The sequence below is a fragment of the Pteropus medius genome, unplaced genomic scaffold, assembly GCF_902729225.1.
Source record: "Pteropus medius unplaced genomic scaffold, Ma_sr-lr_union100, whole genome shotgun sequence".
NCBI lineage: Eukaryota > Metazoa > Chordata > Mammalia > Chiroptera > Pteropodidae > Pteropus > Pteropus medius.
In genome coordinates this window covers 61,163,270-61,175,519 of record NW_024349800.1, presented here as the reverse complement: position 1 = coordinate 61,175,519, position 12,250 = coordinate 61,163,270, and the positions used below count along the sequence as shown (strand labels likewise).

The following is a 12,250-nucleotide window of genomic DNA, read 5'->3' as shown; positions in this document are numbered from 1 at the left end:
TAAATTTGATGAGTAATTACTAGGTGAGGCTCAACGGAAGAGACGGGCAACAGCTATTTTTTTTACAGAGGAGAAAACTGAGGCACAAGGAAGCAGAAAAGACCTAGAACTCAGGTCTAGCTCAACAGCCTGTGTTCTTTCCTCCAGAACCCCATTCCTCTCCTGTGCTATTAAGACAGTATGAAATGGAGAACCAGGGGCGGTGGCAGCCCATGCTGGGGAAAGGACCTCAGCCTCCCTCGTAGCCTGATTCAGTAAGAGGGTCTTGGATTTAACGGCGGTCAAAACAGTGCGTGATTGGACCAGCTCAGTATTAGGCACCGCCCAGTTTCTCACGCGTTGGTTTCAGTTACCTTGATTAGGGAAGGGATGCTGTCTGGGATGGGGATGCAGGATTTGCGAGCTTTGCCCCGGGAGCGAGCCGCAGGCGCCGGGAATCAAAAGTCGGGGTCTGGGTTTCCGGTCGGATCACTGCTCCCGCGCTCCCGGAAGCTGCGCTCGCTGCCCGGGTAACGGGCCGCGGCGGTGTGGGAGGCGGCGGCGCTATGGACCTGGAGGACGTGGTGAGCCGGCGGAGCTCCGGGCGGGTCCCGACAGCGGGGCGGGAGGGCACTGAAGCCGAGGAGAGGAGGCTGCAGGACCCGGACTCGCTGTGGGGGCGGCCACTGGCGGAAGGAGGAAGGGGCGGATGGATGCGGGGCGGGGAAAGGGATGCGGCCCGCGGGCGCGCGCGCGCGCGCTCGTGTTATGGGGCGAGGCGCTGGGGTTTCTGGCAGGATGAGGTTGTGGGTAAAGGGAGGATGGGGCGTTGTTAGCCGATGTGGGTGTGTTTCGGGAGGAGGATGAAGTCGTGGATCTTGTGGAGGGGCCCCCACATGGCTCATCCTCTCTCGACAGGACCACCTCCCGCAAGGTCCCTCTGATGCAGGTGTGACTGCCAGGGAGGGCCGCGTGTTGGAACCAGCATGCCCCCAAGTAACCCTTGCCAGTCCCTGGGAATTTTGCCACTGGTGCAGGGATTCCAAATTCGGGTTGGGGAATACTCCAAGTAATGATAGTTATCAACACGGGGTTAATAAAAGCTTAACCGACCTGTCGAAATAAACTTGGCATTCATTTTTGACATACGCGAAATGCCGCACTCTTTGATGGTATTAAAGATGTACTTCAAAATTACATCAACGATGATGTCAAACACCAAAGAGCTAAGAATCCTCAATTTCGTGACAGTCTACGTATGTATGGAAAAATTACGGAAATAGAAGTCCTTATTGTAGTAAGTGATAGATGGGTAACATCTGTAAATGCTAGGTTAAGGTCTTTAAACATCGTAACTCACCATTAGCCTGTATGCACTATGTGGCGATCATGTCTGTTTCACTCACTATCGAATCCCCAGCACCTAGTTAAATACTTAGTACATACATAGTTAATAGTCCTTATATTGCTGAATGAATAAATTGAAACTTGCAACAATCCTAATAAAAATCTGGTTCCTTCGTGGGATGTGTTTTTAGTGTCCTGGAGGGAGTTCCAAATGTGTGCCGTTTCCATTTTTTAAGTCTTCTATATACTTAAACCTTGCCATCTTTTTTCATCACAGTATTTTCAAGGAGTTTTATTTACTCATCTTTTTTTTTTTCCATTTTACCCCTTCCACCTTTTCTTCATACTTTCCCTCACATCCTGCATATTTTAGAAATTTTAATTTCGTTTCAAACTGCTCATGAAACTGAACCGCCGTTCTCATTTAAAGATAATCTCTCATATATTTTCTATTTTCTATGATTTTTTTTATTATTTATAGGGTAAAATTGCAGGGAACACTGGTAGAACTGCAGGGTTTAGATACAATGTATTGAATGCGGCGTTTTTTTCTCCTCTAGGAAGAGTTCAGAGAACGCTGCACTCAGTGTGCTGCTGTCTCTTGGGGTCTTACTGATGAAGGCAAATATTACTGCACTTGTTGCCACAACGTTACAGAGGTAAGTTGCAGATCTCATTTATGAATTTGCTTATGTTTTAAAAATTGCAATTTCAGCCCGATATGTGGCATGGTTCCCAAAGAATTTATCTATTTTTAACCACTCATGCAAAGCCCAGATTCCAAGAATGTAAGTAGTCTTCAAGTGCTTACACAGAGATTAAGAAATTTGTAAATTAGATTTCGGATGAGTTTTTGAAATTATGTTGGACCCTGTATATAAATGATTTCCTGATTCAATCAGATTGTGTAGTCTAAGGGGAAATAATTAAAATTATACTTAGAAGATGGTGCATTTCTTTTTATTAGTTAATACTTATTTACGAATTTTAATGTGGTAGCTTAGAGGTCTGGAAGATGGAATATTGGAAAGATTGAATACTATTGGAAGTATTGGAAGTATGCTTCACCATTATTTTATCTTTGTATAGTACTTTACAGATTAACAAGTGTTTTCTTACCCGTTATTTAATGTCCTCCTCTTAACTTGTGAGATATGCTATTATGCCTATCTGTAGATGGGGCAAGTAGGGCTCACCAGTTGAGTGAGTTTGCGAAAGTCACAAAAGTATAAAGTGTTGAGCCAGGACTTGAACCTGAGTCTTCTGACTCCAGTATTCATGTTACCCCACCACACCTGCCTCTTAAAATAGAAATTGTCATACTATCCTGTGTGGCCTTGGTAAATGAGACTGCCTTCACATTGGAAGTGCTAGGTCCTGTTTTGGTTACACACCTTCGGGGCAATATAACGAAAATAACCAAGGGTGTGGCCAACCTGCTGTTGGACAGGCTAAACTCCTCTCTGGAAAAGGATTTGCTCTAAGTCTACAGGGCCAGGAAGGGACAAATATTACCTTTACCACATAGGCTTCAAAGAAGCACATTTGGGACAGATAAAAGTAACTGTGTCGACTTCTGCTTCTGGCCAAGATGAAGTAACGGGATCCAGATTTACCTTCCTACCTTAAACAACTACCTGGGAAAAAAAAAATATGAAGCAAGTAAAAAAAAAAAAATTTCCCTTGAGAAAAGTTGTTAATTTGGCTTGCAACTCAAATCACCCAAGAGCTTTTCCTTGAGGCAGTCGTTCTTCTGTCTGCAGCGGAAGTTCTCATGTCTACTCCCATTTAGTCACACGGGATGTTAAAAAGATCAGTGCTCGCCTGATGAAATTGTGGGGGTGACGGATATGTCCATTATCTTGATTACAGAGATGGTTTCATGGACACACACACACATATGAAATTATGGACTTTAAATATGTGCAGTTCCAGCCTCTCTGCTTTGCTGCATGTCAGCCACTGGCAGTTACACTCATCACTGCTTTTGCACCAGCAGTGTAAATGTAAACACAGTGAAGGAAGGTTGTGTCTAAATGGACTATTTGCCATTAGCAGATGAAGTCAAGGTACTATTTTTGTAGACATTAAACTACATTAACTAATTTTATTTTATTTCTGTCTTTGATAATGTTTTTATTTGCTTTTATCTGATAAAATCTGCTATAGTCATATTTTAACTTGAATGACCCAAATACCACTACCTAGTTCCACATTTGAGCGACTATCAACCTCTGTGGAGTAATTTGTTAAAAATGTAGCATTCTTGAAAGTGAGCAACATTTTTATATAGGCCAAGAATTTAATTCAGTGCCTTCCATGTGGTAGACAAAACTGTGTGTTGCACAGCTTCAGTGGTTACTCTGGGCTTGTGGCAGTCCAGGCATGGTCTTCATATAGAACATGATTTGCCAGGCGCTGTCTGGAGTGTGGTATTGAGTGTGAAGGTGTTGAAATCCATTAGGCGGGGAATGGCTGACGAGACTGTAGTCACACCTACGAAGAGCAGAAGTCATGGTACAACTTTCCCTATTTTCCTCCCCTCTCATTGCCCTCCATCTTCCTCCATATATAGCCCTCAAGCTCTACATCCTCCCTGCAGTCTGGAAGGAGCCTTCTGGATTGATAAAGGAATTAGAATGTTCTCTTGGTATATTTTATATAGGAAACATTTTTTCAGGTTTTAAATCTGGCCAATTTGTATGATAGATACTCTTGCAAGTGTTTCATGGGTATGTAATAAGGTGTAGGCTAGAATTGCATGAGTTTACTAGACTTTTGTGACTATAAGAGCAAATTTATTGTAGAAAATTTGGAAATTATGAAGATGAAAGCTAAAATCACCTATAATCTCAATACACAGCATTTCAATAGCTTCTGTCTAGTGTCTTTTTTTTTCTGTATATCAGAAGGGAAAAGGGATGTATTATTGAATGTTCTGTCTTAATAAATTATTTCCCTGTATCATTCTAAACATTTGTGGACATTTTAATTGACTGTATAAGTAGTCCATAATACAACCAACCGTCTAGTAATTTAATAAATTATAGCTCCAATTTAGATTTTTAGCTTTTTCTAGCTTTTAGTTATTTCACATTTTATCTAGTCAGATTTTAAACCTTTTTTTTCTGCCTGCTCTTTAGAAGTTTTACCTGTCTCTCCTGGGTAACTGCTTTGGCATGTATTCGGATGTGTCTTATGCTCTTACTGAGGCCAACCCAGTCTGCCAGAACTCCTTTGAATGTGGTGTCTGTGACTAGAGAAAATGCATTCCCCAAACCTGTTGAAGATAAATTTAATTCTAAATCTAACTTCAGAGAAATACATAAATGTTCCCTGTCGGTTAAAAATCTTCACCTTTTCCCCATCATTAAGACTTAATACTTTTTTTGTATTTGTGTGTGAGAGAGGGCTAGAATGTTAGGTACCAAGCCCTGAGAGCACTTGGAATTGAAGACTTTGGGATGAAATTTACCATCTAGTCCTTCCAAAATCCTATTAAGTTGATTAAAAATAAAAAGTAGTACTTTTGTAGTTTCATAAATAAAGCTGTTTTAGAGTATTATTCAAACACACAGAAAAGTAGGATGAAACTAATCTATGTGTAGCTTAGGCATTGCCGATTACAGGAATTATTTTAATTCCAAAATGTGTTTTGGATACAGAAAAAAGTGAATACATTTGACCTTAGGTTTAGTTTGAAACAATTAAAAAATAAAAATAAAAGTTTATTTATTGACAGACATTTATTTAGTGTATACTATATTCCAGACACAGTTTTAGGTACTAATTAATTTTGAATGTAAAAGCAACATAAAGGTTAATCAGAATGTCCCAATTTATGTAATTTTCCCAAAATGTTACCATCATTGGTCTTGGCATTCACAGTTTGGTTCCGATACTTCCAGAACATGCTTGGAAATATATTTAGGAAGATGTAAAGCTATCTTTTTAATGGTCTGTTTCCTGCAGAGATCCAAGGAAGTTATAAGCACTGAGGCTATTCCAAATACTAAAATACAAGCCATCAACCGGGGACTTAAAAGAAAAAGAAAACTTGGTAAGCTCTTTCTTTATATGTGCTTGCATTCATGTTTCTCACCTTCATGATTTGGGGATGTGGAATGGAATATTAAATAGATTCTAGAAAAGTTGCCAGAATTTTAAACAGATTATTCAAAATGGAATTAAAGTGGGTAATTATTGATGGTAAAATTGGAAGCAAGTGTCTTAAAGCGTGTCCTTTTTTATCCAGCCAGTTGTCAGTGAGTTACTGTTCTAGTGCAGCAATTATCATGCAAAAATTAATGATAGCAAAAGTAGCATATTTCTATTTATCTGTTGGCATATGTTTTTCTGTCCTATATCATCTATTATGAATGTGATTTTCTGTGCTTTTAAAGGAAAATGCTTATTTTCCGAAACGATTCAGCTGGAATTGTCAGGTTAGGCGAGTTAAACCCGATAGTCAACTTTTAGAAATCCATTACTCACATTGAATTTTGAACACACCCTTTTAAAATAGGAAAAATGATTTTCCCTTGAAATAGCCTCAGCATGGGTGTGCTTTGAAAGGTAATCTATTTTATTAATCCAGTGAGTACATATAATTAACCATTATCGAGAAGACTCTGAAGTAAAGTCTACCTGATGCTTTATATTTCCGTGACTAATTACCTAGGACCGGATTCTCAAGTTTGAAACCAGGCTGATGATAATGATGGACTCTTCTATATGTGGTAGCTTTAAGGATACACAAACATGACATATATTATATATGTATAAACGTCATGAAATGTCAGTATTAAATACATTGACACTCTTAGATGAATAACAGAGAGAATGTCTAAATGCTAACTTGTGTTCCCATTTAACTTTTAATAGTGACTATTTTCATAAGGCTAAAACTTGATTAATTTTAATTAAGTTTAATTAGGGTAAAACCTGAACAATTTAGACTTGACCTATGTAATAAATAATTAAAATAAAGAGTTTAAACTTAAGTTGCTGAAGGAACTTTAGGTGCTTCAAATTAGACATCAAGTGTCTTATATTCAATCTCTTTGACCTTAGTTTCTTCATCTGTAAAATGGGAATGGTAATACCATTTGTTATATAAAATAGGAACCCAGATGCAGAACTTAAAATCTGACTTTGTCAGTTTGTAAGAACAGTGTGCAGGAAGGAGAGAGCCCAGGTATACAGCTTCAAGAGTTTAAACTCTCTCAGCTTCAACTTGAGGGGTGCACCAAAATTACAGGCTTTCTGTTTTACTCATATACAACCTAGGAGTTAACAGGGATGGGGAGACCTTGTGAGACTAAGATGAGGAAGGTGAGTAGGAGTCCTATGACATTCTGCAGGAGAGAGGGGATCTTGGAGTCATAGTAACAGACTTCAGAAGCTATGTATAAAAAAGCCGATAACGTACTTTTCAAAAAGTACAGTATTTTTTCCAGCAGGGAGGGGTAAAATATAAGAGTCTTAACAGATTTTAACATTTTCTTTAAATGTAGTTCTGTGAAACATGTAGCTGTTGTCTATTGTGGTAGCAAGATTTCTTCACAATCTCTTAGGGTTGTTTTGAGGGTTGAAGAAAATAACCTGTTTACAATGCCAAGCACACACCTGGCACCTAGGCAAAGCTCCATAAGTATTTGATTCTTTGTTTTCAATTTCTCCCTATAACCTAGATCCATTTCCAGAAAAGCAGAATGCCATCGAGCAGTTTATTATTTTTGAATGTTCTTATTGCCCTTTCTTGTACAGTGACCATCACATCTTGGCTTTTGTTCATCCATTCTCCAAATGCTCATTGTTCCCTTTCTTTGTCATTTGGAACAGAGGGGTGGTATAAGCGGTGGCTGAGTATTGAATATTCCTCCACTTAGGACGTTAGTGGGCATTATTCAGTACCGTATGCATTTTTAAAACTTACTTCACTTTTTCAACATGATGACTGTTCATTTCTCTGCCTTTTACATTAACATTTCAGAAAAACTATAGATAACTTAAAATATTTAAAATCTGATAAATTATAGAAAAATAATGTGTAGCTTTAGCATTCATGTACAAATTTACCACGTCGGAAACAAGAGAACCATAAGAATGGAAACCCTATTTAAGGATCCAAAAAAATTCCAGTTGCAATATGTAAAACACAATTGTTACTTTGTAGTAGCATTGCAGTTAGTAAATTAGGAATGCAAGTGTCTGAAACGTGTTACTTGTCATTTAGAGAAAGGCTGGGATTGGTATGTGTGCGAAGGTTTTCAGCACGTACTTTACCAACAAGCAGAAGCCTTGAAGACCCTTGGAGTAGGCCCAGAATTAAAGGTAAGTCTGTTTGTATCTAGATGTTAGCTTTACATTTTGTTGTTTGAAGAACAGTAAGATTTAGAGTGAAACGAAGGAGAAAAGTAGAGTTATAGGTAATAACACTGGGGTTACCAGAAGAACCATTTTTCTGGTATTTTTGCTTTAATCCTTTTATTAGACCAGCAATTCTCAAATCGTATTCTAAAGGATATAAATAAGCAGTACATCTGAAAGAAAATAAAAAAGATTTGAGTCATCAGATATTTAGGAAACAGTCGGTTAAACAAAGTAAAACAACTTTGCAGAATTACTGGTACCTTTTGTGTGTTAATGTGCTTATTAAATTTCCAAGGGGACATAGTATGCAGTATTCATGGTTTGAGAACAGAACCCTTTAGTGTTTGTATTTGTGTGTAGTGTCTATCACTACTCTTGAGTTCCAGAATGTACTTTGGGGGTGCTACCTGAAAGCAGTGGTTGTCAAACTTGAATTTGTGTCAGAATCACCCGGAGGGCTTGCTAAAATACAGATCGCTGGACCCCATTCCAGTTTCTGATTCAGTAGGTCTGGAGAAAAGCCCAAGAATTTGCACTTCTAGCAAGTTCTCAGGTGACGCCGGTGCCACTGGTCCAGGGACAACACTTTGACTTTGCTGCCTCTCAGAAGTACCATAGTATCCCTACTGTTATTTGAATTTCATATTTCTCATGTAGTTGAAGCCATTACAAGAATTCTTTAAAAGCCAGTTACTTAGAAACCTGCGATTTTTGTACATTTGCTTCATGCCCATCATTGGAAATCAAGTGCTAAGAGATCTAGCCTGGTCGGAGAGAGGGTTTTATGTACATGTGGAATGAATAAACACAAAATTATGTAGTGGTTGCTCACAAGTGACAGTAAAGGCAAAAAGAGAAGGAATAAAGATCAATGTCGACTCAAGTCATCAAGGAAAGGTCTGTGGAGGAGCCTTTGTTCGCACCAGTGTCTGGGACGAGCCCAAACAGAGTGGCCTCTGGACCAGTGTGTGGCCTGCGGGGACTCTGGGCTGACCTGAAAAGTCTTATAGGAATTAAAAGCTCAAACACATGAAACACCAGAAGTGTATGCGTGACAGTCATTGCATTAGGTAAGATTGCTAGTTAAGGAAAAGTAGGTAAGAAAATATTTACATAGGGCAATATGTAAAGAACAAGAGATCCTGTGGTATAGACATATTTGTCATCATAACCTGAATCACCCCTCATTTCCCTTTCACCCTAGAATGAAGTTTTACATAATTTTTGGAAGCGCTACCTTCAGAAGAGCAAGCAGGCATATTGTAAAAACCCAGTTTATACCAGCAGAAGGAAAGCCGCGGTAAGTCCCAGGTCTGAAAGTGCCACAAGAAGACGTTTCTAGTGAGCGGTAGAGGCGAAGATGGCTTCAGCCTCACCTGGGTTTATGAGGCTGGTCAGAGGATTCTCTGTGAAGAGGCTTCTATTACAGCCCAGAAACAAGGTCACTGATCTAGACATCGAGATTGATTTTGACTTATTTGACTAATTGAAACATAAAGAAATGTGTGGTCTTAAGGAAGCAGGCGGGTAAGCCATGAGGCTATCTAGGGGAGGACGTGCAGCTTTCGGGCCTCACCAACAGCTGCTGAATCAGAGTCTGCATTTTAGCATGGTTCCTGCGTGCTTTCTGTACACGCTGAAGTTTCAGAAGCACTGCTCTAGATGAGAAATGATGGTGGCTGGAACCAGGTGGTAGCAGCGGAAATGACAAGTGGTAGGATTCTAGATAAACTTTGGATAGAACCAACAGAATTTTCCGATGGATTGGACGGTGGGGTGTAAGAGAAAGAGAGAAGTCATCAAGGATGACTCAGAGATTTTCACCTGAGCCGCTGGAAGGAATTGCCATCAGGTGGGGCAGGAAGATCAATAGTCAGTGTTGGACACGTTAAGTTTGAGACGGCTTTTAGGCATCCAGGAGGAAATGTCAAGTACTCAGTTAGATATGCAAGTTTTTAGGAGAAAGGTCTGGGCTGGAAGTATGAATTTGGAAGCTGTCAATTTATACTATAATCGTGAAATCTAAAAAGGCCATTGTTTGTAAGATGCACCATTATTTTAGAATTGAAAACAATATAGTAGATAGTATTGAAAACTACAGGATGAGATGACATCGCCAAGGCATGAAGACAGAGAAGAGGACCAAGCACTGAGCTCTAGGCCACTCTAGGATTAAGATGTCTGGGGTAGAAGAAGTCTGAGGAAGGGCTGGTGAAGTAGGAGGAAGCCAAGAGAGTGAGGGGGATGTTCTGGAAACTAAGGAACAAAGTGTTTCAAGAGGAGGGGCCTGATCAGCTGCGAGAAAGGCTGCTGCCTGCTCAGGAAGGAAAGAAAGCTAAATGGCGACGAGCGGAGGAGTGGGATCAAAAGTTTTATTGGAATGGAGGAATAAGATAGTCCAGGAGGAGAGAAATCAGACACAGCAAGTCTGGGTAACTTTCAAGGCATCGCTGCAAAGAAGTACAGGCCCAATGCGGAGACATTGCAGGTTGGCTTCCAGACCACTGAAACAGGAGACTCTCTCTCTAAGGCGAGTTGTAATCTTTTTGCCGGTGGAGGGTCTTGCCTTCAATTTGTAAAAAATGCAACATCTGTGAAGTGCAATGAAATGAAATGCAGTAAAACAAGGTCTACCTGTGCAAAGAAATTGCAGCATAGCTGGAGTCAAGGAAGGTTTTTTTTTAAGTGGCATAAATGATAGAATAGTCTTGTACTGATATACCCAATACAGGAGAGAGAAGAAATGTTCAATGGAGAGAAAGAGAGTAGAAGTAGAAGTGAATCTTTGAGTAGAGACAGGTGGGGTCGAGTGCACAAGGAAGAAACTGGCTTTAGATGGGAGTCTGGAGAGTCCACCAGAAAGCTCACAGGGCAGGGTATGCGGTCATGCTGCTGGCAGATGGCTGCCTGCACTAACCTGTGGAGGTTTCCTTCTGCTTGCTTCAGTTTTCTTGGTGAGTTTATGCTCATCTGCCACTTTATAGTGTACCGTGCATCTCATGCGCTTGCCTACAGAGAAGATATGTCCTTGACGGAGGACACAAACATCATATCCCGGATTTTTAATTTTTTCCTTTATTCTCTTGTGAGTTTCCTTAACATGAGTCTTATCTCCTCTTAATAAGATCTAGCTTCTTGGCCTGCATGGCTGAAAGCATGGCTTTTTGATTGTGATCACTTCCCCCAAGGTAATGTCAGCTAATGAGGCCTCGAGGTAGGCGGCTTTCTGATCTTTCTTAGGGATCCTTTAACTACCATTTCAGTAATACATGTGAAAAAAATTAACCCGGGATATGGATTAGTCTGTCTGTGGGACTCCGCAGACAGTCGCAGTTCTCCGGAGTGGCTTCTTTTATGGCATTCGGGATGGAAATTAATTGCATTTAAATTCCTATGCAATAATTTAATTTATATTACCTTGTAACTAGGTATTGGAAGAAAATCCAAGTCATTCAGACTGGGATAGTGAACCCGAGCTGCTAAGTGACTTTAGCTGTCCTTCTTTTGTTGAAAGTGGAGCAGAGTCTCAGCCTGATGTCCACACGCGAAAGCCTTTCCCCATCAACAAAGCATCACAATCAGGTAAAAATGAGCATCAAACGACCTAGAATTTTAAAGTTGGCAGTGCATCTTTACAATAATGTAGTATGCCTAATCTCTTCATATTCCAAGAAGAGGAACTTGGCCTAGCAAAATCATATGGCTGGGAGAGAGGTAAATCAAATAAAATCTTAGTGTAATTTTTTAAAAGGTACATTGTCTCCACATTAGTATTCTTGTGTGATGCTTAAAGGGAGCTAAACATTAAGTGGATCCAGAAAGAAGGAGATTTAACTCAGTAAAGATTATGTACATGTTGGAGCTCAGAATTTTCAAAGAAAATGTGGAGCAGAGAAATGATAGATTTAGCCGTATGGTAAAGTAGACAAAAGTTAAAAATTATATGCCTCATTTCTAAGCACAGACTAAAACAAGCTGAGCAGAATTCACCACATTACATGTGTGTATGTGTGTCTTATTTTCTGGTTGAATTCCATAATTTAAAATAGATAAGGAGTATATTTAAGGTTACAGACATAGACCTTCTCCTCAAAGCATTTATTCATAATTTTAGCCATTTCCATTCTATGTTTTTTTTAAAAAAACAACATGGTAGAAAACAGACCTCAAAGAACAGACCAGGCTTTTGTTATAGTTTACTAGAATCTTGATGTGCGCTGACAGAGTTCTTTGGGAGATAGCTCCCAAACCCTCCGGTGTTAGATATTGTTGAAATCTGGGTTAAGTGTGGTTATATAAAATTTTCAACAAAACATTTCTTGTACGGACTGCTGCTTTACAAGCCCCTTGCCCTCCAAAGATTAAAAATTCCTTTTATCGGCATATCCGCATTTCTTGCTAGACTGCACCGTGACAGATATCAGATAAGTCACTTTTCTGGCCAAGGAAGTAAAGAAGTTGGAATCACAGACTGATCGGGCGGCTCTGAGTTTCCTCTGTGCTTTCAGGCAAGCCTGAGCCCCGTCCCAGGGAGCTGTGGCTCAAAGCA

The 12,250-nt window shown here is 39.9% G+C and overlaps 1 protein-coding gene and 1 long non-coding RNA gene across 4 annotated transcripts in view; one reads left to right on the top strand and one right to left on the bottom strand.

Annotated features, from left to right (window-relative positions):
• Positions 1 to 480, bottom strand: part of LOC120622073 (uncharacterized) — a 4,841-nt gene extending 4,361 nt beyond the window's left edge. Inside the window, exon 1 of the long non-coding RNA XR_005658413.1 lies at positions 354 to 480. This is a non-coding gene — a long non-coding RNA (uncharacterized LOC120622073). The remainder of the gene's footprint in view (positions 1 to 353) is intronic.
• Positions 432 to 12,250, top strand: part of TAF1B (TATA-box binding protein associated factor, RNA polymerase I subunit B) — a 58,813-nt gene continuing 46,994 nt past the window's right edge. For 2 of the 3 annotated variants that reach the window (XM_039888094.1, XM_039888095.1), the window contains exons 1-6: positions 432 to 563; positions 1,887 to 1,985; positions 5,299 to 5,386; positions 7,565 to 7,662; positions 8,906 to 9,001; positions 11,130 to 11,283. In XM_039888094.1, the coding sequence (XP_039744028.1) occupies positions 546 to 563; positions 1,887 to 1,985; positions 5,299 to 5,386; positions 7,565 to 7,662; positions 8,906 to 9,001; positions 11,130 to 11,283 (553 nt within the window). In that variant the 5' untranslated portion in view covers positions 432 to 545. The other variant, XM_039888096.1, reaches the window with a different exon arrangement.